A 24344-nucleotide genomic window follows, 5' to 3' on the forward strand; every position below is an offset into this window, starting at 1 on the left:
CAACCATATGCTACATACATCATCATTTATCGAATTAATTTAACAAAAGCTTGAATTTGTACGTTTATTTTGAAATGCAGGTTATTGAATTAAAGTTGTACAGTAAGGTAAAAGATTAGAACTGGCAGACAGTTATTAAAAAAATAACTAAACAACATACAGCAGTCGGTCTCCTGTAGTTCCATCTGTTTTCCAATAAGCATTCTCACATGGGAAATGTTCCTCTCAGTGATTTTTACAGATGTCTGTATGGCTCACTGATGTTGAGCCTCCATCTTTTCTTTGCACTCTTTCCATCTCCACCTTTGGGATTCCTTAACAGAGGTAGCTGGAACGATCAGTGCTTGGTGTGCACTTATGAAGCCAACATGGATCCTTTTACTTTGAATTTGGGAGAGTGTGTCAGTCTCCCGGTACATCAGTCCTTCCCCTATTCACAGTGAACCCATAAGGCATGTCTGGTAAGTATAAAATAACTTAACATTGTAAACAAATTTTGGCTCAAAGGGGAAAATAGTCTATATTTTGAAACTGCACATTAATGCCATCATTTTGCTATAAACCCTCCTTGGTCCTGAGCAGGTTTCAGATTAACCGACTCTAAAACAGTGATAGTTTCCAGGTTGCCGGCGCTCATATAGTCTGCTCCATTGGTGACTGAAAGATTGAAATAATGGGGTCTTCATGGTTTGTAACAATGAGGACGCTGCGGAACTTGTCGAATAGTGTCTTCAGCTGTGATCGCCTCATGTTTTCATTGTACATGATTTCCTCCAGGTGGTGATGTCCCCGAAAATAGTGCAGCAGCCTAAAAAGCAGTGGAGGAAACAAGAATTCTAATACAATAAGCTCTAGTGCTTTTTTACAATCAGCTGTAGTTAGCAGGCTCTTGCAAAATAAGACTGTCATCTTGTGTGAGATACATTGAGGAAAATAAGTATTTGAACACCCTGTTATTTTGCAAGTTCTCCCTCTTAGAAATTATGGAGGGGTCTGAAATCGTCATCACAGATGCATGTCCACTGTGAGAGACATACGGTAATCTAAAAAAAAAAAAAAAAAAACTCAAAATGTATGATTTTCTTAATTTATTTGTATGATACAGCTGCAAATAAGTATTAGAACACCTAAACAAATCTATGTTAATATTTGGTACAGTAGTCTTTGTTTGCATTTCCAGGGGTCAAACGTTTCCTGTAGTTTTTCACCAGGTTTGCGCACACTGCAGGAGGGATTTTGGCCCACTCCTCCACACAGATCTTCTGTAGATCAGTCAGGTTTCTGGGATGTCGCTGAGAAACACAGAGTTGGAGCTCCCTTCAAAGATTTTCTATTGGGTTCAGGCCTAGAACCATCTAGGCCACACCAGAATCTTGAAATGCTTCTTCCAGAGCCATTCCTTGGTTATCCTGGCTGTGTGCTTCAGCTCATTGTGATGTTGGAAGACCCAGACTCCACCCATCTTCAATCTTCTAACTGTCTCTAGTGTCTGTGGACAGCTCTTTGGTCTTGGTCATGTTAGTAGTTACACTCTTACTGATTGTGTGAGATTGGATGGGTGTACTTAGGCAGCTAACAACCTTAAACAGGTGCATCTAATTTAGGATAAATGGAATGAAGGTGGACATTTTGAAGGCACACTAACAGGTCTTTGAAGGTCAGAATTATAGCCGATAGATAGGTATTCAAATACTTACTTGTAGCTGTATCATACAAATAAATGGTTAAAAAAAATCATATATTGTGATTTCAGAATTTTGGACATGCATCTACGATGACAATTTCAGATCCCTCCATGATTTCTAAGTTGGAGAACTTGCAAAATCAGGGTGTTCATATACTTATTTTTCTCACTGCATGTAGACATAAAATCTGTACAGGCAGGACAAAAAAGAAGTTTATAGTGAGTAAAATGTAAAATAAGTGTCTTTAATATACATTTACATCAGAGAATTGGCTAAATTAGGACACATTTATGAGGTTAAAAATGTGCAAGTCAAGCTTAAATACCTGGCAAACATTCGCAGATCCTCTGGATTTTGTGCCGCTGGGATGTTAAGTATAACCTGCCTTTCATGCTCCGACAGGCTCGTGAGAAGTGTTTCCGTCATCCTTTTATTCAAAGGAGAGTCTCCGCCAGGCAGCAGCTCAGCGCTGGAATTCTCCATACTGGGACTTGTTAGGGTCATGTCGTCACTGCTGGCTGCAAACAGGAAGGACATGGACAGTCAGTGGCTCCTTTGACCTTTTATCTATCTGTGAGAGTAGAGTGGGGGGTGGGGTCTTACTTGGTGAACCAAAACTGAGAGCGCTTGGGGTGCTTAGACTGCGGCCTCCGACACGGGTAGCCAGTGGTAGCTCCTCCTCCTTCAGTGCAGGCTCATCTTCACTTGGCGGTATCAAAAGGCAAACATAGGTGTGGAGTTGGATGAGCAGGCGGCGCTGGAGCATCCACACCACCATCTGGATCAGCTGAACCTAGATAGGAGATAAAGCAGAGCACTTTGGTAATAAACGTTTGATAGAATACAACCTCAAAGCAGCCAAAATTTGGATAATGATCCAATAAAAACAAAAGGAGCTAAGAATAGTAGGAAAGGCGCTTTAGCAATTCATACAACTTAAACCTCTTGTAATGCGTGCATCAGATTTCCCATCATTTACAAAAGACCAAATTTTAGTGAAATCTTAAATGACCTAAATTCTCTAATATTAATATTGAAAAATAAGCTGCCTGGTGGCCCATATTGTAGCATTGTAGCCTCGCAGCAAGAAGGTCATAGATTTCCTCAGACCTGAGCTCTTCCTACATGAAGGTCTGATCTTCTGGTACACATGCTTCCTTCCAGTCCCAAAACATGACTGTGAGATTAGCTAGTCTCTGAATTACCCGTAGGAATGAGAGAGTTTATGTGTGCAGGGTAGTCTCTTCAGTGTTGTAAACAACATTCATATAAATGCTATTTATTATATGTAAACGACAATAAACCAAAACAATCCAACAGTGAACTATCACAATCCTTGAATCAGTTATCAGCATATCACAAATCAAAAATAAAACTATGACATTCTGGGTATTTTAAACCTGCATTCTTCACAATGGCCCACAGATGGCGCATTTTTGTTGCTGAAAGGATTCATCTGTTTAAATTATGTGTGTTGAGGAAAGACAAGCAAAAAACAAGCAGCCCACTGTCTCCATAAATTGCAATGGAGCTAAAAGTAAAAACTAACAGACCAGTAGCCCCTAAAATCATGGTGTCCATTTAGTCTGAGGGTATGGGTAACACGGTAATGGCCTTTTTCTAATTCTTTCTGAAATGGAAACAGACCTTGTCATAAAGTATAAAAACATGTTTAAAAAAAAAAAAACATCTCTCTGCATATTTTACAAAGCTGTGATTTTTTGTACCATTTTTTAAGTTTTGTTTTTTTTGCCACTAGCTTACCTCCTGTGCTGGAGCTTCCAGAGGGTTTCTGAATTCTGCTAGTGAGACTGGGAGTGAGAATTTGGCCAACATGGAAGGCAGATCGTGTCCAGAGAACTGCTGAGCAAACTGCTCCGCCAAAGGAGAATATCTGGTCAGAGAGGAATAAGAAGCGCTGTTATTCATCACAAAGCTTCTCCTCTAGCTTAGTTCCTGCATAATACATGCACACTTCAAACACGCTTTGAGATGAGTCACATAAGCCTGAGGAGGAGTACTGTCAGTCAATTAACAAGAGAGGCATCTAAAAACAAAGTCGACTAGGCAGGGAATACGTTTTCCTGTTCTTAAAGCACTTCAAATATGCCCTTTTCTATTATGTTTGACCACTTCTTTAGGATATATTTTACATACTTACATAGATATGTTGGCATGAGGAGAAAGCATGTAGACGTTATTTTCACACAATGGAAAGATGATGATTGCCTTGCCCCAATAAACTAAATGAGCAGCAATCTGAAAGATCTGAGCGAGAGAGAAAAAAAAAAGAGTGATCCATCCATAATGATAAAAAAAATAAGTCAGATTGAAAATCCTGAATGCTAAAAGAGTGATCCTGAAAGAAAATGCTAGTATCAATGTCTTGCAGTTCATATATTATCCACTAGGTGACAGTAAGTAGCTAAAAATGGAACCCATGCTGGCTGAACTTTTTATAAATTACATTTGAGAAAAACATATTTATATTTTTTATTCTATTAAATTTATTCTAAATGATGCATTGTATTGATGTGTTTACTGTAATGATTTCTATTCCTTTAATCAGTTCTAGATTATAGACAAGCCTTAAAATGTTAAAGAATGATATCAGAGCTTTGTGGGCTGTGTGTTTGTTCTGCACCTGAAGTAGGGCCAGGTCAGCATCTTGGGCGAGCTGCTGCAGGTTTTTCACTGCTGAACAGGTCTTAATCAGACGCACCATTGCAGGTGAGCAGTCTAGAGGAAGCTGGCTCAACAGCGCCTTCTCGCATTCGAGCAGCAGCAGGGCATGATAAGGCCTGCGGGTAATAGAATCTGAATAAACCCTCCACAAACACAAGAAGGAAAAATCTACTTTTTTTATTCTAAAAGACAAAATATAAGGAGATATGAACAAGAGGGTGTTTTATAAACTGCCTCTAGGTGGCAGTGTGTCCCACAGGAAACATTTCAATGAGTAAATGTTAGAAAATGCAGCACATTTTGATCATGACGGAAAAATATTAACTTTTACTAAAAAAAAAAAAAAAAAAAGCTTCATTATTTGGGTAAGAAACATTGCAAGGATCAGAACATGATGTGTTATTTAGTAGATTTTGCATTAGTGGGTCAGCTTGTGGCGTGTTTAAGTATAGATGTAATAAAATAAAAATATAAAATGAGTTTACCGTATCCTAAAAAAGTCATATTGTGTTTGGTGCCACTTAAAACCAATTCTGTTTGAGAACAGATTTCTACTTCCTAAAATGCAGATATTTTCAAAATAAAAAACAAATCCGATGACAGTAATAAAGAGCATAGTTTTACTAAATGTGTTTATTTTTAATATAGAAGGAGGAGTGTGTTTAAAGGAGGGGGGAGTGTTTGCTTAGTCATTTGAAGCTCTACAATAATATTCAGCTTTATTTGGTGCAGATCAATTTCACTATGTAACATCATATGAAATTATATTAAAAGAAATAAAACACAGAATGTATGAAAGAATAAATCTACCTTATGGCCTTCAGACTACGCTCTAATGCCTCCGGAGGGATATAGTTACCACCAACCCTGTGGATCTTGTGAGGTAAGCAGAAGCTGACCTCTAGCCAGTCATTGATGTGTAGCCTTACCACACCACTTGTACAAAGGCTGGAAAATCATGAATATAAAAATCAGCTTCATGATTCTGTTTAAAGTCTAGAAAAGTATCAGGCAGACATTACATTTCCTTCCCACCTGTCATAGGCTTCCTTCAAGTCCCTGGCTAACTTACATTTAGGAAGAATTTGCCTAAATGGGGACTGAGGAGTTCCATCTGCTAACAACAGAGAAGAGGCACAGTTAAAGCCATGATTGAAAAGAACACAATTAATACTTTAAAACTGGAAATTGAATGAGATAATCTGTGCACAGAGAAAATCTCACTCTCAGTCATAGTGGTGATCTCGTCTTGCATGGCCAGCATCAGCTTGGCTTCTCTGGTTAGGTACTGGCAGCGGCGCTCCTCATGCTGAAGCGCTATAGCGATGCGCCGGGAAAGGTTGTGCATGCAGCTGATTACAGATGGGTCAGCATTTGCCTGAGGTTGCAAATGACAATGAATATGTTTTGTTTTCTTCCTAACTCCTTAATTGTGTTACTCAGATAAACTGGAAACCCTTTTTTGGGTTTAAAGGCCAGTAACAATAAAAGACATTTCACATTAAAGTACACCTAACAAGAAGAGTATTTAAAAGTATTATAAAGAACCTTTATGTATTTTACAGGTGTTAACAACATAGTTAGTTTAGCAGCTTGCCAGATATGTTTCAAACCTGACGATGCATTTCTTGCTCCTCTGAGCCTTCCTGAGAACCATGACTCAGCATGGGCTGGAACTGGGCTGGGCCTTGTTGAGCAGCATGATTAAGCAAAAATAAACTGCAACTCTCCTCGAGTTCACATGCTTTCACTGATAGTGCATCGTTATCACAACCCTGCCCACCTCCCATTCAAAGAATACAGATTACCAGAAGACTTACTAAACATGACCCACCCACCCACAGCCGGCTAACATGTTCAAAAAAATAACTGAAAAAAAAAAACACAAGAACATTTAAAAACTAAAATATAAGTTACATTTCATTTTCATTTACAAACCCAATTACATTTGTTTAAAAACGTCCAATAAAGAGTTTCTTACCCTCAGGGCAAAAACCACATTAAATAAGATCATAGTAGGCATTTCTCTCTTGGGTGAAGGATCTGTTTTGGACACCTGGAATGATGAAAGACCAAATATTTAAAGGTTGCAACAAGTTAAGAATTTCCAAAAGAAAATACTTGTTTTTCAGAGCAATTGCTAAAGTTTACGTTAACACAATTTTACTAATGTTACTTTTACTATTTGAGGTTAATTACTTATCTCAAACAGTAAAATTCTGAAAAATAAAAATTGAAAGTGAGGAACAAAGTAAATTATATTTATTTAACAAAAAAAAAAAAAAAAAAAAGAGGAATCATGGGGCATCTTTTTTCTTGACTTTAAAATTATAAATAGATCGTTTTTCTTTTTTTTTTGTTAACATAAAAAAGTCTACCAGAGCTGCTGGAGATTAATAACAAAAATATTTCCATCTTATTTTCATATTATTTCTTATTATAGTAATGAAACGCTTTCAGTCAAAGCCTATAGATCTATATTCTATGTGGCAAGTTTTCCATATGCACAAAATAAATCATAATAATGTCAACCTATAGAAACTCTCTAAGCTTTTTTTAGTTTGCCTTTTTTGTTGCCACTCTGTCACTTATTCTGTTATTTTTATACACTTTTGTTCAGGTCCCCATTTGTGTGATCAGTTTTGTTGTAATCTTTTGCTGCTGTAACACCACAATTTCCCCATTGTGGAACAATAAAGGGATTTTCTATTCTATTCTATTCTATTCTATTCTATTCTATTCTATTCTATCAGTAAACACCTCAGCAACACAGGCTAAATGATTGACCAAATTGCTACAGTAGGGGGCGCTGATGATATCAGGATTGATCTGACAATACCCAAAGTATATTTATTGCAAAATGAGTAAAAGTTCTCACTGAAACCTACTAGTGAAAAATATTTCAATTTGGTGACATAGAAATAAAAAAAATCACTATAATCACATTTAAAACTAATATAATGGAAGACAGTTTTCTTGGTTGTATTGCAGAATTAGAATTGGGAATATATTTATCTCAATTCTGAAATATAGCAAAACAAACAAAAATTGAATTTAATCTAAATACAGGAACTGTTTTTATTTCCCTAACCACCCTGTCATGTATATATTGGAATTTTATTTTTATTCAGGTTTTTCATTAAAGAAGTACACCGTACTCTGATCTGATAAATAAGGCATGGCAAATAAATATTATATTATATTTAAACTACAAGAACTCAAGGAATAAGAAAAATAGAACAAACTGATTAATGACAAACTGTTTTTATCTAGAGAGTGTTTAGATTGTTTTAACTTACAAAGGCCCGATGAAAAGAAATCAAATAAAATAAATAAAACAAAAGTCTACAATGAACACATTAAGGCCTTTCCTTAACTCCTATGATGCAAAGTTAAAGGTACAGTGTATAATAATTACCGGGACTTACTGACATAAATGTTATATATTATCCATATATGCTATTTATGATCACATATGAACTGAAATTCTCAATCGTTTTGTTTGCTATGCCTTAGAAAAAGTTATTTATGAAGGCAGGCAACTTTTGAGCTATGGCAGCACAAAGCTGACAAACTAGTGACTGTAGATATTGTTATTATGCTGGAATGGGACTGTGGGAAGTGAGGCTTATACACAATCCTATACAGACTAATAAAATTATCTATGTAAACTTGACTTAAACTGGCTGTGAGTCGGTCATTATGAAGACAACTGATTTCATGCACGGGTTGTTGCGTTCTTGGTTCTTGGAGAGTTTTTTTTTCTGAGTGGAATCTCATCTTTCTCTTGCATTTGGTCCAAGTTTGTTTTGGTCAGAGTGCCCAAAACAGGGGGAGGAACTACATGAGAACAGAGGTAAGGGGAGACAGCGTTCCTGATCTCAGGCAGGAGCAGTTGGGACCCAGTTTGAGAACAGCTGCTGAGAGAGCTCTAGAACCATGACAAGACGGTCACCTATACAGCCCTATGTGGCTAAGGAACTACAGAGACAGAGGCGGAAATTGCAGCTGCTTTCTCAGGAAGAAAAATGAGGAGCACAGCGGTAGATCAGAGAGGCCTGCCGGGAAACAGAACGGTGAAGGCCTGGGAAAGGCTACAGCTGGCCTGGGCTAAATAGTGGCTAAATGGCTAGTTGTCTCCCCGCAGCAGTGTGTCGCAGTGAGCTTGACGCAGACATTTTTGATTTATGCTCAATTTTGAAGCGTGGTCTGCGCTATGTAATATTCCACGCCACAACACAAGAGGTACAATCATGAACTAGCTGTGGGTCTAGATATAGCTGAGGCGGTGAGGAAATGGGGCAAGTTTGTCCAACAACGGAGGGACATGAGGGCGAAAAAGAGCGGGGATCCAGTTGGAAAAAGGGTCCCAGCGTTCTTGTGCACATCGCTCTTCTATCTGGTCCAACTTAACGGGTTGTTTATCGCAATTGTGGTAATACAAACAAAACAAACCGGGAAGCGGATGTAGATTTGACCAGAGGCCTCCTGTCTGCAGCACTGTCTGTGGTCACCTACAATTTAGGAGAGGTGCAGCAGAGTGTCTGCGGAGGGGGCGGAGACATCTTTGCGTTCACTGTGACACCTACGCAGACGACCTAGTTTCGAAGTATAAATCAACCTTAACTGCGGAGGATCAAAGCAGAACAGCAGAATATCTGGTACTTCAGTCAGAAAGAGAGTGGCTGCAGCTTACCATGAGGAGGACAGAGTGCCCGCCAGGTAGACAGAGCAGGAAGAGATGACAGTACGCAAAGGCTAGGCTCTAGAAGCTAACTGCTAGAGGTGGGAGAAGGAGCACTAAGGATCATGGGAACCTGCAGGAGGACTGAGAGGTGGAGCGGGATAAGAGAAGGGAGAAGCTGGACGGTCTCCGTGCTGGATGCAGGAGAATGAACAGTCCTTCTAGGGGTCGCTGCAGTCTGACTGTCAGATTACCCTGAAAATTACACACTGTAACTTTAATGCTAAATGAATTTAGACGATAAAACAATCAGAATCTGTAGCTTACAGGGTGAGACCTTTAATGTGCTTCTGTTTAACATTAGTTTATGTAAACTGGCTCTAACATTAATTTATGGAATGAGCATAAAAGAGCTTAAAATTAGTGATGCTAAGTTTAATTAAATAACTTTTCTCAATGATCTCTGATCAGCAAAAAATATCAGGACAAATCTTTCCTTTAATACATAAAACTAATGTAATGCACCCTCAAATTTTAAAAAGGGTTAGGGTTAGTAACTAATAGTAATAATAATCATAGTAATGTGTTGAAACTTTACTGCATTTTACATTCTCCAATCTCAAGGCGCTATAAGATAAAGGTAGAAAATATAGAAAGATCTAAAAGCGGACAAATCAAAAATGCATCTGAACACTGTACACCATACGGTCTTTGGAAAAGGAAGGTTTCCAGTCCTTTCATTCCACTGTACGTTTTTATAGGTTCAGGTTTCAAGTTTAAGAAAATCAGATATTGTTTAAGAAGGTAAGTTGTGCATTAAATAGCCTAATCTTATAACTGTCTTATTTTGCATTGGATTCAATACTGTTTGCTTTATTAAGGAGCCTGAAGGCCATTATTTCTAATAAACAAATAAAAAACTCCCATCAGAATTGTAAGGTCAGACTTTAAAGGAAACTAGAAATGCACTCAGGTTGATGCATTAACTCATTTCCATGGAAAAAACCCACATGAGTAATTACAATCACATGTAAAACTAGTCCTAATTAAAATTGAACTGCAAAAAAGATGCACCTATGCATTTCTCATATAGAGACATAGGCTTCCCACTACATTAAACTTTAATAAAGGTGATGAAGACTGAATTTATTTCTACCTGAATGAGAGGAGAATGCTGCAGGAGAGTAGGGTGACCCACAAACCGAACGTTGTCTATCTTCAGTTCAAACTTCTTTCCACACATGTCAGACTTGGTGGCCAGGATGGTGGCCAGAATGCTATCAGAAAACCTTGAATAATGAAGCAAAGATGCAGTGAAAAACGAAGCACGTCCAGAACAGCTGAGACAAGTGAAAATGGTTCAGATAATTCAATAGTTTAACAAAAAAATTAAAAAAAGCTTATTCAGTTACTGACAGGTAAGAAAAAGAAGAGGCTTCTGGGTAGAAAAAAAGTGAATGATGTGTGAATGAGAAATGTGACAAACTCATGCTGGTTTGACCCAAGTAACTCATGCTGTATTTAAAGGGGATAAAATTTCAGGTTTTAACTTCCAAAAAAAAAATAAAATTAAATTAATAAACAATATACCTTTACCACCACCATGATTTTTAAAAACCAATGAAAATTAAAATGACTGTTGCATTTGATTTGAATTTCAACCTCATTTGCCAAGTTTACATGCTCTGATTATCAGCGTACAATTAATGTGACGGTTTTTGTAAAAGCACTGCTTCATCTTCTGTATCATTTACAGTAACTGCACAGAGACCGGGGGTTTGTGGAGATCGATACAGGGCACAAAATCAGAAAAGAGAGGGTAAAATAAAAGGACAGGGGGTGATCTAGGGGAAAAGAGAGGTGGGTTAGAATGATTCGGTCTTACCCTGCTACCAACTGTTCGTCAGTTAGCGGACATTGCTCCCTGAAATGGGAATTGGACCCCAAAAAACAGAAGAACAAAAAAAAAAGCAAACAAAAGGGAAAATGCAACACACAGTTGGGCTGAATGCAAAAAATGGACATTAAAACAACCAAAACAAACATGAGACACTGTGATGTCAAAATGCAGGTATGCTGATTTAGGTACATTTCACACACATCCAAACTGCTGTCAATAATGGGCGCTCTAGTACATATGGTGAGTTTCATATTAAACGATTATCAGTTTACTGATATTGAGGTTACTGTAGAATAGCAGGACATCAGTTGCAGTTAATCCATTTTCCCTTCTCTCTTCTTTTCACTTTTACATCACCATGTGCCCATCTCTCCTTGTGATCTTGGTAGCTAAAAGCGTCATAATTTCTGGGCAGTAAAGCAAATGTTCATGCAAATGGATAAATACATTATGGCTGTACAGAGATTGATTGTCTTGCACTTGAAATAAAGCAGCCTAACAAACACATCATTTCAACAGTAATTTTCAATCACAATGTTAGTTGTGGTTCAAATCGTTCAGTGTTTGAAGAAATGCATCATCCTGGTTGTTTAAGAGTTCTTTACATAGTCATTTAAATCACATGCTAAATAAACCACATGCTATTTTTCCACATATCCATTACTGTAAAAATGTCCACAGCTGTTTATTGATTATTTTTCAGATACACAATATTTATATTGTAAAAGAGTACGGTATTTTATTTGTTTATTGATTATTGGTATACACTTTTTAAGGTCCCCATTTGTGTGACAACTTTGCTATGATATGATGCTTCTGTAATGCCCAAATTTCCCCACTGTGGGACAATAAAGGGATTTTCTATTCTATTCTAAAATAATCAATAATATTAAAAAAAAAAGAATTCCTCAAGCACAAAATAATAGAAGCCTGTTTGAAATCAAATACCTCAAACAAATTCAAGAGGTATAGTAAAGAGTTTATTTGTATCAACTGAATGTTTATAACAGTATTCAAACTAACTTAAAAAGGCAAAAAAATTACCAGTATTCCCATTTCTAGGGTGGCAGCTTAAAAAAAATTAATAAAACAAACACAGTTATAAGATTTATGTGTTTGGTTTATGATAAATATATGTTGATGTCCAAGTTGTAATCAACTTTTATGTTTAAACCATGGCCTATCATTAAAACATATCATTAATCAGAGGTAGCTAAATCCTGGTCAAATCTGGAATATGCTATAGGTACATGTATTTTACTTTCAAGTAAGAAAATCTTCAGTTTAAATATGAATGTTAAGATAATTTAAAGTACAGTAACAAGTGTGAGACGAAATGTCTATGATGGCTTTTTAATTTCCAACAGAAATTGATAATGACCAAAATGTAACATTTGGAAACAATATTTGTAGTTTTTTTCCTTTTTTTAGTTTTTTGCCTTTTCAGGTTGGGTAAAAAAGTATGACAGCTTAAAATGCCTAATCTTTCTTTCTTTCAGATTATACACGTTTCTTTTTAAGGGTTAAAGAGTGAATTCTGTTCAATTATATTAAACACAAACAATTACCTTGAGTCTCCATCCAGATCTTCAAGAACATCTCCAGTTGTGCTCAGTGCATATGGGTTACGCTGTTTTGCTGGAAGACAGTTTTAAGTATTAGTGTAAAACAATTGTAAGATCTATTCCCTCTTGTTCAAATGTTTGTTGCAAAATGGGGGCTTAATTTTTGCAGCATTTTCAGCCTGGAAAGCATAGATTTTTTTCTTTAATCCAATACTGGATTGTTACTGTAACCATGTAAAAGATGATGTAAGAAATATTTTTTTCCACTTTTCCCAAGTCTGTTTTTCTCATCTCAGTTTAGAAAACATCAAAAAGTGTTCATTAAAGTCTCACAAAAAAATAACACAATGTCACATACCAGGCTGCTGATTTGTAGAAAAAAACGACACACAGCTCATGATTCAATAAACTGAAAACAATCCATGGTCATTTTCTGTATGACTATCAGTGTTTTACATGACTGGAGGATTTTCCTTTAGGCGTCATGCACTAGAACTATTTTATTAGGTTTAGATCTATGCAACTTCAACATGATTGAGGTGAAAGTGAAGCAGTAATACTGGCTGACTGTTTACTTTGGTTAACAATGATATTAAAGGTTGAATTAATGATTTGAAGGTTCCTTGGTCCTGTGACTATAAAAAAAAGTTTGTCATTATCCCTCCCTCGCTATGCTTTCCATTTAATTTAAGGTCTTCAGGCTGTTTTTATTTCTTTTTTGTGCTTTATAAATGTGGTTCTATAAATTAGGGCAAAATATCTTTGTTTTAGTCTCGTTTGTCAGAAGTAAATTGTCATGCTTCCAGATGCCAAAGTGCAACACTAAAGTTAGGTTGGTCATCCTTTCATAAACTTTTACATTTGAAGATTACTTAGGCAGTCTCTTTCTTGCAGTCACTGATTCGATTTACACAGCTTGAGGTCCTTAGATATATATAAATGATTTACTAATTTGCACAATAACCGAACTTTACTACATTGTCTTAGAACTAGGATAGAATTTAAATGTTTTTATTTGACTTTGATTCTCCTTATATAACTGAACTATCTCCTTCTGTAGTTGATGTGTCATTTTTTGTCAATATAAGTTACATAAATAAGGTGAATTGAATTTTTATTTAACATACTCTATCATCCTGCAGCTTCTCTGATCCTTTCCCTGTCTGATCTAAGGAATCTTAATTGGCTCCCACATTTGAATGATCTCTCTTTGTTTTATAAAAATGATCTCATTGTGCAGAACTTCGACTTTCATATTGAATTAGCATTTCCATCTATACTTTCATTCCCTTTGTTAGACTAACCTCCCAAAACTGTTGTTTTTCTGGTTATGGAATATTTTTCTAATCAATAAAGTTACTTTAATTAATTAAGTTAAAAAGTTTGAACTCTTCCTCTGGCTGGGACATTCTGTTGGGTGTGTAATTACATGAAATACCAGTAGAATGTGTTTTAAATCAGCTCCTGTCTAAGTTCATGTTAACGCAGCGCCTACCTGCGAGAGAAGACGGGCACTCAGCAGCTCTTTGGAATGGATACCGAAACAAAAGTTTGTTCCCTCTGCTCCCAGAACTAACCAGTATGACGCTGATCGGACTGGTTTTATCCCCGCTTTTATGTCTGTTGTTCTGAGACTGACTGTACAGAGAGTTTCTGTCATCTGGTGACTCGGCCGATGGGCTTAGCATCATGTTAGCATTCTAAAAGTCTTCGTTAGCGTGATTTAGCTGCAGCTCTTATGAGCTTATATGTCTACTAGAAAAAACAAACAATAAGAAGAACGATAGCACTTCCCAGTTAACTTCAAAACCTGCAGAGAATTGGGTTTCTCATAGGGCTGTTTTTGGCACTGTTATGTGTTACTTTGATTAATGCTCGGCTGGACACATCAACTCAGTTTTGTGTTCCGTCCCGCAGAAGCTTTCCCTACTAATAGCTTCTATGTCTTTATATTAATCGAAAAACGATTAATATACATTTTACATGTACCAAAAAAACTATATTAATAACATACAAATTATTATTATTTTTTTTTTTAGGCTTATACATTCATAGCAATGTATGATAACAACATGATATAAAAACAAGCCTTAATTCTATGTCAAAAATCCTAAAAAAAAAAACACAATTAAGTCCTTTATGATGTCGCATATGTTTTAAAAATGACATAATATACGAGTGCCACCTTTTTAATTGGCTGAGTTGAATTCATAAGATTTTCAGTCATAATCTGATTTGTTCAAATGCATCTGCACAGGGCAGATCGCATTAATTCCGCTAGATGGCGCTTTCCCTGATAACATTTTATTATACCTTTTTTATTTGGTGCTTTTTAAAGTAAATGTCGTCATGTTTTTACTGCATTTTGAGGATGATGTACTCATGTTGCCTTGCAGTATTTTTTCATCTAAAAATATTAAATACTCACTAATTTATCAGCCTCACGCTTTTATATCAAATTGCAAAAAGCTGCAGCATTTATAATCTTCATTGTCCAATGTATTATACAAAATTGATCACTGATCAAAGTATATTCAATCGATTACTTAGAAATTATCTCTTTATTATTGGTATTCTGTAAATGAACAGTTACATAAGTGAAATATAACTCAACATTTGAGAGAATAATAATTGTAACCTTTTCTAAAAAGAACTCAGGCTATGATTTTTTTTTTCATTTGTTTTTATTTTGAGTCTGCAAAAGCTTCAAAACAGCAAACAGTGGATTCTTAAAACTTCACAAAACCTGTTGGATGTCAAAGACTGTTGCGTAATTTATATTTCCTCAGTGGTACTGTTTGCCCAGGGCAGCGACCACCACAGCCAGGAACTTTTGCCAGGCCTCCTGGAATCCAGGGGTGAAAACGCTGGGGCCAAACTTAGCAGCCACAACCACTGAGATGCATTCAGCAAGAGTCTGGAATGAGAAAAGTAGTGAAATCATGGCGATGCAGACTTTATGATGGTGAGATTAAAGCATAAAAAATATGATTTTCCATCAAGGAAGCTTAAGTGTTTGCAACATACCCTGAAGTTATCGGGATCTACATGGAGCTTCTCAGAGTGCATAACACTCAACTTGGCATAGGCCTGCTTGATGTTGTCCAAATTCTTCACAGCTGTTTCCAGTCCACCCATCACAGTTTTTCCATGTTGAGCCACTTTGGCATTTCCAACGATGGAAGCGTAGGTGGACAGGTTACCAAAAGATCCAAAATGTCTCTGAGTCCAGGGGTACACAACCAGAAGCCTGATTTAAGGGACACATTGTAAAGGTTAATGCCATATAAAAACAGGTTAAACTCAATTCAGAGACAGATCATAAATGTGTTATACAATATGAAGGATATCGATTAATGAATGAAAATGTTTCAAGGGGTCACCTAATCAGAGCTTGGGGTCCGATCTCCCCCACATCGATCTGCCCCCACAGAGTTGAGATGGCCTTGCGCTCAGCATCTGTCCACTCGACCATGGTGATGTATTAAGTATTTTTCTTTAGTCCACAGAGAATAAATTAAAATGTTTTGGCTCGCAGACTTTTTGTGGATAGTAATCTTAGAGGTTTTTATTAATTCTCCAATGCCACTCCTCTCTGCTTAGAAAGTGTCTGATTGGATAAAAGTGCCATGAAGGGTTATACCCTTGACAAATTTGATATGATCACAGCTGGGCTTTCTGGAAAAGGCTGATAAGAAGAAAATTTACACTATTTGTTTACAAATTAAATAAAAAAGCTAAAATTTAATGTCAGTTTGCTGATATGCTGGTAAATGATTAAAATATATGTTAACTTCAAATACATGCATTTTCAATGCATATCCTTTTACTTTTTAATGTTTTGCAATTCTTTTTAATGATGCAAACATACATTAGTACAAAATTTGCTAAAGCAGTCTGTTTGTTTCACTTACACTGTTCTCATAGTGTTCTTATAGATGAAATACAATCTCTTATCAGGGGTTTTTTGGATATATAAAATAGATTTTTAGCAAAAGAAGCATTAAATCATGTGTGTTTTGAAACAATATTTATGGCACAGTTCCCCAAAGGGTAAGGAGATTGGATTTTGAAAAAAACCTACAGAATCATATTCACTTCTGTTTGCATAAAGCGAGGCAACACATATTTTAAAGGAAAAAAAACAGAAGAAAAGAAACAAAAGAAGGAACTTCTAATGTAGGTGTTACCTTTATAAAATTAAAAACATAAATAACAGCAGTCATAGTGAAGGACTGGGATTGTGGTTTACTAGGTATTTATATGTTATGACAGTAAGCAATCTAAAATCAATTTGTCTTATATTCAACTTATTTATATATAGTAAATTAGCTTAATAGGGTGAAGAATATGGGGTTGACTGTAGAAAAATAGAAAATTAGGGCGACCTATCAGTGTTGTACCACAGTTCTTGCTGAATAACCTCTTTGGAAAGGCACCAGTGGACCTGTAAGACCAAACAGGTTAAAAGGATTCCTTTAAAGGGCAGACACACATGAACTGTGAAAGAAATCTCACTTTTAGTTTTCCCCAATATATAATCTGAGGTAAGCTGCTCATTTATGCCTGAATGTACCAGCTGCAAATGGAAGATCTTCTGCAAAATGTTGTATCTAAATATAAAGTATCTAAATATCAGACTTTGGATTACAGCAGCAAACAAACAGTTGAGCCTTTTTTAAATTCACTATGTTCACTCCAGTTAAAGACCATAACTTTGTTTCAGAACAATTAAAACCAGTGTTGAATCTTCACTCAATTTTAACACTACCACAGTTTTATTGCTATAAATAATGCTTTTGAGTCATCAAATTAATTATTGTCTTAAATATGGCACTTAAAGAAGTATATCTCTCAGCCATTTATGTTGGGGACGTTTTCTCTTTTTTCCATTTACTCTTTAAAATAATGTTTATCTCTTATTTATTCTGCACTAATATGACCATGTATGACACCACTGTCACCTCCATTTCTAGGGAATAGAGAGTAGATCATTGGAAATTATAGTGTAAAGACCAAATGTGCTTTTTCTGTAACAACCTTCTGTCAATTACATAAATAAATAAATTACATCCATAAAAGTAAAAAACAAGAAGATATAAAAGGTGACAAAAGGAACATGACTTAAAATGAAAGACAATGTGTAAATTATCCAATCCCCTTTATTTTACAAACATTTTATTGACAGAAACGTTTCCAAATTGCTGCACACTAAAATAAACATAAAAGAAATACAATGAAATAAGTGATAAAAACAATTATCAAAAATAGGTTAAAAACCAAATAATATAATAAAAGACACAAATGACTTCACAACTAACACAGTTTTAAAAGCCAAACAGTAAAAATGGGAACAGGACTTAAAACACTCAAGTGTTGAGGCTGTTCTAAATTAGATTAAAAGAGGTATTTAAAACAAATGTTGGATAGATAAATGAATCAGGAACTGACTTGAGTCTAAAGAAGTCTGAATAAAAAAAGGCAAGAACTTCAGAAAACTTCAGACTGATCTTCAACAAGCTTATAGGATTATTGGTAAAAACTACTTAAAGATGATAAAAAGGCCTGGCTCCTTTTAGTCAAAGAAGGAAATGTGCACTGAGTTCCAGAATACCAAAGAATCTTTTAAAGGGTTTTGTTAAATGTCCAAAAAAAAAAAAAAAAATCTAATTTTATGGATGACTAGTGTTCAGCTCTGTGAACACTAGACTCAGTTTGATGTCAAATTTACACACCTATTTGAGCAAAAGGACAAATCATCTTACACTTACACTTACACTACTAAGAAATTTATGTTTTTAAACCTTAAGCCTGCTGGCTCAATATTAACATACTTTCAAAGTAACAAAGCCTATGTCATTAATAAAGGCTTTTTTGTGTGACAAGTTTTACAATATTAAGGGCTTCTCAGCTCCCTCAGATGGTATTAATTAGGTAAATATAATATATAGATAATTTCAAATAAACTTAAAGTGTGCTTTTATTGATAACAAATGTTTATTTTTCCTCATCATCTATGCACAGAACAGAAAGTATGAGACATCAAAAATTTATCAATTAATGAGCTTGCTCAAATGACAGCGATAAGGTGCTAACTTCACCCGCCGCTCTCATGGTCCGGAGGATTCAATGTGACAGTTATCATTAAATTCAGATGGCCGCACCCATTTATATCAAACCACACATTTATAGACAAGACATAATAATCTTCAACAGCATGTCTGCAAGGAAGACTTAAAGTAAATAATGTACAAACCCTCTAATAACTGTTAGGCCCTTTATGCTAAAAGGAAATAGTAACCACTAAAATGACCTTGAATGTGCAGAAAAGACTGCACTGCTGTTTGATTAATTCTTCACATTCTTTTCATAGGTTCAAATTATTTCAAATTCTTGACCAAGCATATGCATGATTACATTTCTTTTTAGGTTAAAATTAACGGATTGAAAATAAGTGGAAATAAAATATCTAAATAGGTTTAAAGGTTTACAGCAAAGTTTTTTTAATGAAATGTCTCCGGTTTGGAGACAGTAAGGCAAAAAGTGTTTCCCCACATTTAAACAGTTTTACCTTGCAATGTTTAAAGGAACTAGACAGGGGAATATATACAAGTTTCCATGAAATGGTTCAAAGGATTTTTTTATTTATTTGATAGTGATAATTCTTGTGCAAAGTTGTAGGATAGTACACTAGTCATTTTAAAAATCCACCATCTTTATTTTCCGTTCCAAAATTGTAGTCTACAAAATGAACAGCTTGCTGAACATCTATGTTGGCTAATATAATTTCTTGACACTACTTTATCATAGATGTTGTTTCCTTTCGGTCAATCAAACTGAGTCATATGTAGTTAAAAGTTTTTTTAGATATATAAGCAGCACCTTCTTTTCTTTAAAATGCCTTCTGTAAATTTCTGCAAAAAAAGTCCTCATTAAAAATATTATGCAATTATTCATCTGTCCTGCTTTTAAAGTCATATATGTTGTTGTTGTTTTTTAAGTGTAATGCACAATATAGTTTTTAAACCTACAAAAATATTCTTGTGGACAGGGAGTGGTTATCTTTTATCTCATGAATTAAAGAAACTTCTGGTAATTTCTGCCAAAGAGGTGGGGTCTGGTTTTGATAAAGGGCGTGGTGCGGTTTGACAAATATAAAACATAGTCAGTTATAAAGTGTCTTCACCAGAAATTTCCTAGCAGTTTTTTTCCATTCAGCTGAGAAAACTGAAAAGGGCAGAAATGAGTCTCTCCGGAAAGGACAAGACCGTGGTGAAAGCTTTCTGGGAGAAATGTGCCCCTAAATCGGCTGAGATTGGGGCCGAGGCTCTTGGCAGGTGGGTTTTCTCTCTTTTCATCTTCCTTTATTTTTAAGAGTTACATGTTTAACCTTTGATTTTTTAAATCTGAACTGACATTTCTATGTGTGACCTCTAGGATGCTGACTTCATACCCGCAAACCAAGACCTACTTTTCACACTGGTCTGATCTGAGCCCTGACTCTGCACAGGTGAGGAAGCATGGTGCCACCATCATGGGAGCTGTTGGGGATGCCGTCTCAAAGATCGATGACCTGACTGGTGGTCTTGCCAAGCTCAGTGAGCTGCATGCCTTCAAGCTCAGAGTGGACCCTGCTAACTTCAGGGTAAGCAAAATTACATTGTGTGGAGCACCATGAAGAAAATGTCAAAGCTTGCTCTACATGTATGTGCAATGTCAATATTTCAAAAGTTTAATGGACAAGCAGGATTCTCCCAGTGAAATGCAGTGTTTGTTTCTTTTGCAACAGATCCTGTCTCACAACATCATCCTGGTGCTGGCCATGTACTTCCCAGCTGATTTCACCCCAGAGGTTCATGTCTCTGTCGACAAGTTCCTGCAGAATCTGGCCTTGGCTTTGTCTGAGAAATACCGCTAAGATCCAGACATTCAGGAGGATCGGCTGCATTACAAACTGCATGTCACCCAAGAGAAAAATGTTACACCACCTTTGCACTTAAGAGGTTGGCTGACTAAATTAAATAAAAAAAATAATTGTCAATATAGGCTGTGACTTCTTTTTTTTTTTTCAACTCATCTCACCTTCAAAAGCAGAAACACCTTCATAGCAAATTTATGATTCCTAAAATCAACACAGAAGGGTGTAAGGATATATATTTCATATATATTTATATATCATGGGTTATAAAAATAAAGTAATATTAAGAACTAATTATGCAAAATTATAAACACCAAAAAAAAAAAAGCAAGCAAAACTCAGTTTAAAATTGTTTGGCTAATTGCATAATCTCTAATGTACAGTGAATAAATGTTAAATCCATAAAATGTTTTTGTTTAATACAATTTAATCAACATAAGTCAAGTATGTCATTCTGAAGCGAAGACAGGTTTGAGAAAAAAAAACAAAAACAAACATTCAAGACAACCTAAAGTTTTACAGGCTTCTTAAAAAGTTGCTATCTAGAGTTTTCAGTTGAAAGAAAGGAAGACCAAGACAACAATAAGCGTGCAGATCGAAAATATTCAGCTTATTACTGAGAAGCTATACTATACTCACACAATCGGGTTTATGTGTATTAGATAGACATATCTTCATGTGCATTTTTGTGTTTAATGGACCAATAGAAACCGTTCTAAAACTTTAGATTTTTGTTGAAATTAGCTGGAAGCTGCTCATATCCGGTTAATGCAAAATGTCCTTTTAGCGTGATGTGTATTCACTGTCCTGCTAAAAAAACATATGTTCCAATGCACACCCACCCGCACACCCATAGGCATACACACAAACTTGTCTCACTATCTTTGCGGGGCCTTTTCATTGACTTCTTTTAATTTATACAGCCTAACCTTGACCCATACCCTAACCATTACGGGTTCATCCACAAGCCCCAACCTTAACCTAAACTCAGTTCACAACATAGTCCTAAACGTGACCCCTGACCCAAAAACAGCAATTCCCCTCATACTCCTGGGCAGGGTGATTGGCTCCTTCATCTCAAACTTGGGTCCTTTACCAGAAACCTGGGAGCTTCAGTGTTCTTATTAGCTGTTAAAGATTTTTATATATCTGTATTTGCCTGTATTTGCCTATTCTATTTTAATTTTACTGCTGCTTTCAGTTGTGTGTGCAGCTCTTTGATGACCTTTGTTTGTTTTTTTTTAAAGTAATTTTAAAATTAAGAGGTATATATAATGAAGGAATGGTATGTTTTTTTGAAAAATAATTTTCAAAAGGGGTTTTTTCTGAGTGAATAACCTATTTTGTATATCAGTAAAAGTTACAGTAGCCTTTTTATCTTTATTTTTTTGTTTTTATTTGTTTAATTTCATTTGGTATATCCTCTCTTTTTAAACTCTCTATGTGTGCATATATCCTCTGCTATACTGTGTTTAAAAAGAAAAGTCAAATATAACTAATCATGGTGGGCTGTCCAGTCCACTCCTGCTGGCTTTCATTCAGTGCACCTTCGAAACCACTGAACTGCTCTCAGCTGCCGACCCTGATCTCCTCCACACAGTGAGTCCTGTTACTGCAACACCATTTTTATTTTAAAAGTAAACTCTTACTTTATTTGTCGGCTGAATTATCAGGTCTCCAGATTCTCTCCAGACATTACACAACCAAATGTTGTTCTAAAGACATTTATGTTTTTGTTTTAGATGCTTGGTTTTCTGTTGTTCTGTGTCCATTGTTCTTGTGTTTTGTGCCAAATAATTAGAGATACTTTGTTTTGAATCTTAAAATTTCACCTATATTTTAATTAACTTACATTACATCAGATGTTGTTGCAAAACCACTAGAATAAGATGCTTGTTAAAAAGTTTAGTTATTAGATGAGTTTAATTGTATGCAATGTGGTCAGAGCTTTGAAACCATTTGCTGCAACAAGGTATAAAACCAATAAAACTGTCAGGAACAACAAAGCAATGACAAAAAAAGCAACAACAACAAAAAAAAAAAACAGCTTTGAGCCATATTTCTTGACCATCCTGGATAAGTTATCTTATAGTTAGCACATATAAGTAGCTCCTTACATTAAGTTTCCTAGGTACCCCCTGGGAGCTCAAACTCTCTACTTATCTCACCCTGAAGGTGAGATAAATAAACCTTTATCTGTCATCCTGTCAAAGTACCCCCTCCAACTGTTGGAATGGAGCTGAACAAGTCTGCTGACCAACAACTAGCAAATGGAACAAAACTAGAACCAGCAAAAGGCCGAAATGATGGAATGGACAGACGTAAAGTGTGCCATCATCCAAGAAATTTTCTCAAATGATGATTGTGGTGTTGTTGGTTCATCTGCTCTTTAATTTAGACTTTGGGGTTTTATGTTCCTGCGAAAAATAAAAAATCTGCAAACAAAATGGTAAATGTTAATATCTCCTTATGCATACACTTGTAGCTTAAGACAAAAGTTAAAGATTTAATTTGAGCCTTCATCTGTCCCATGATGATTTGGGCCACATGGTTCCGTTATCACAGTATTATGTTTGTTCTAGAGTAAACTAGTCCACAGTGGTCAGTATGACCAGAAAAGTCTTCAGTCTTTTTAGCATCTATATCCATGCTGGAACACTTATGCATTGTTTGACATCACAACCTTATGGTCTTGGTCACACAACATTGTTTTTTCTAAATTAGGGTAAAATGTTTTTTCTGACCTATATTCAAAATATGTACTATTCCTAATGAAGATGATACAACATTTCTACAGTTGCTTAATATAGAATAATTGTCATGTATGAGCAAAATATTCTGGTTATACCAAAAATTACACTAGTTTCCAACTTCAAGAGGAACTGTGGCCTATCTGAAATAATTAAATCAGAATAGTTTTTTTTTTTCCATTGATCAAATATCTATCAAAAATATAGTTTACTGATATCAGCAGTCTAAATTCTCCAAAATTATATGATACATTTAATATTTATAAAGAGACAGTTAAAGTATGCTCCTAAAATATTTTACAATAAGGATAATATTATTTTCTTTTGGGGGTTTTTTGTTTTGTTTTTTTACATTTGGTGGAAAAGGTAGTCTAAAGACCTAGTACATGGGACTTCATAGGCAGCTGTTTCTAACTCAGCCTCAATTTATCTAAAGAATGGTCAGAAGCTGGGTTTTTATGTATAGACTTAAAAGTTCAATCTGTAATTCAATAGGACTTTTTAATAAGAGTTGTTTAAAAGAAAAGTTATTCTGTATCAAATACAAAAGATTTCTTTCTTTACAGCCATATAGTAAGGGTTTTAAGCACAGAGACGAGAAAGAGATCATTACTTAAGATGCAGATAAATATTACTACTAATATGTTACTAATATTACTAGATAAATATTACTAATTTCAGTCATAATTCATATTTTAAATATTGCTTTTTAAATAGTTAAATTTCCCCCTTAGACACCTTTTTTCCCCTTAAAGCTCTTCTAAATGTATTTTAAATGTTTAAAACCAAATCATATTTTACAACTAATAAGGATTAAAGATAATAGATGCACATATTTATAGCCAGAGAGTAGAGTATAGAGTAGAGAGACACTTTTTTCCCCCAAAAAGAAATGCTGTTTTATTTATTTATTCTCTAATTGCAGGAGAAGAGGCTGTCTAGTAGTACTGCTTTCTCAGGGAGGCCACCACTACATCCAGGAACTTCTGGAAAGCTGCATGGACATGGGGGGTGAAGGCTGCACCCATCTGACTAGCAACAACAATGGTCAGGCAGTCTGCCAGGAGCTGCAACAGAAAACAGCAGGGGTCAGAAAGCAGAAACATCAACAGCAGTGCTGGGATCACTAGTAGGGAACAGCCTTACATTGAAGTTAT

General features: G+C 35.6%; 4 protein-coding genes across 7 annotated transcripts in view; 1 reads left to right on the forward strand and 3 right to left on the reverse strand.

Moving 5' to 3' along the window:
* Positions 1–228: 228 nt before the first annotated feature.
* nprl3 (NPR3-like, GATOR1 complex subunit) lies at positions 229–14370 on the reverse strand. 3 transcript variants are annotated; one of them, XM_015372092.1, is made up of 14 exons: positions 14015–14370; positions 12523–12592; positions 10940–10978; positions 10211–10343; positions 6352–6426; positions 5595–5748; positions 5406–5484; positions 5181–5318; positions 4330–4486; positions 3847–3953; positions 3450–3579; positions 2289–2478; positions 2011–2203; positions 229–808 (listed from the first exon to the last, which is right to left on the reverse strand). In XM_015372092.1, the coding sequence occupies exons 1-14, from the start codon at positions 14208–14210 to the stop codon at positions 634–636; spliced, it is 1836 nt and encodes a 611-aa protein (XP_015227578.1). In that variant the 5' UTR covers positions 14211–14370; the 3' UTR covers positions 229–633. The 3 variants fall into 3 exon arrangements, with proteins under 3 accessions (XP_015227578.1, XP_015227577.1, XP_015227579.1); XM_015372091.1 differs by having other exon boundaries at positions 5406–5487; XM_015372093.1 differs by lacking the exon at positions 10940–10978 and having other exon boundaries at positions 5406–5487.
* Positions 14371–15276: 906 nt separating this feature from the next.
* Positions 15277–16039, reverse strand: LOC107083061 (hemoglobin subunit beta-A-like). The gene is made up of 3 exons (XM_015372005.1): positions 15903–16039; positions 15547–15769; positions 15277–15436 (listed from the first exon to the last, which is right to left on the reverse strand). The coding sequence occupies exons 1-3, from the start codon at positions 15992–15994 to the stop codon at positions 15305–15307; spliced, it is 447 nt and encodes a 148-aa protein (XP_015227491.1). The 5' UTR covers positions 15995–16039; the 3' UTR covers positions 15277–15304.
* Positions 16040–19703: 3664 nt separating this feature from the next.
* Positions 19704–20558, forward strand: LOC107083062 (hemoglobin subunit alpha-A). Its single transcript, XM_015372006.1, has 3 exons — positions 19704–19856; positions 19957–20164; positions 20309–20558. The coding sequence occupies exons 1-3, from the start codon at positions 19762–19764 to the stop codon at positions 20435–20437; spliced, it is 432 nt and encodes a 143-aa protein (XP_015227492.1). The 5' UTR covers positions 19704–19761; the 3' UTR covers positions 20438–20558.
* A 3522-nt stretch (positions 20559–24080) lies between these two features.
* LOC107083056 (hemoglobin subunit beta-like) overlaps positions 24081–24344 on the reverse strand; it is an 11741-nt gene continuing 11477 nt past the window's right edge. For both annotated transcript variants that reach the window (XM_015372000.1, XM_015371998.1), the window contains exon 3: positions 24081–24254. In XM_015372000.1, coding sequence (XP_015227486.1) covers positions 24126–24254 — 129 coding nt within the window. In that variant the 3' untranslated portion in view covers positions 24081–24125. The remainder of the gene's footprint in view (positions 24255–24344) is intronic.

The sequence above is a fragment of the Cyprinodon variegatus genome, unplaced genomic scaffold (assembly GCF_000732505.1).
Source record: "Cyprinodon variegatus isolate N-32 unplaced genomic scaffold, C_variegatus-1.0 Scaffold68, whole genome shotgun sequence".
Taxonomy (NCBI): domain Eukaryota; kingdom Metazoa; phylum Chordata; class Actinopteri; order Cyprinodontiformes; family Cyprinodontidae; genus Cyprinodon; species Cyprinodon variegatus.

Bases quoted from the DNA above. Each gene is read 5' to 3' on its own strand.
- nprl3 (XM_015372091.1), bottom strand. From the start codon at position 14,210: ATGATGCTAAGCCCATCGGCCGAGTCACCAGATGACAGAAACTCTCTG. The intron at 5,319-5,405 runs GTGGGAAGGAAA...ATGATTTTCCAG, and splicing joins TTGAAGGAAGCCTATGACAG to CCTTTGTACAAGTGGTGTGG. The intron at 3,580-3,846 runs GTAAGTATGTAA...CTCTCTGACCAG, and splicing joins CCTCATGCCAACATATCTAT to ATATTCTCCTTTGGCGGAGC.
- LOC107083061 (XM_015372005.1), bottom strand. From the start codon at position 15,994: ATGGTCGAGTGGACAGATGCTGAGCGCAAGGCCATCTCAACTCTGTGG. The intron at 15,770-15,902 runs GTGACCCCTTGA...CCCTTAAATCAG, and splicing joins GGACCCCAAGCTCTGATTAG to GCTTCTGGTTGTGTACCCCT. The intron at 15,437-15,546 runs GTATGTTGCAAA...TTCTCATTCCAG, and splicing joins TAGATCCCGATAACTTCAGG to ACTCTTGCTGAATGCATCTC.
- LOC107083062 (XM_015372006.1), top strand. From the start codon at position 19,762: ATGAGTCTCTCCGGAAAGGACAAGACCGTGGTGAAAGCTTTCTGGGAG. The intron at 19,857-19,956 runs GTGGGTTTTCTC...TGTGACCTCTAG, and splicing joins GGGGCCGAGGCTCTTGGCAG to GATGCTGACTTCATACCCGC. The intron at 20,165-20,308 runs GTAAGCAAAATT...CTTTTGCAACAG, and splicing joins TGGACCCTGCTAACTTCAGG to ATCCTGTCTCACAACATCAT.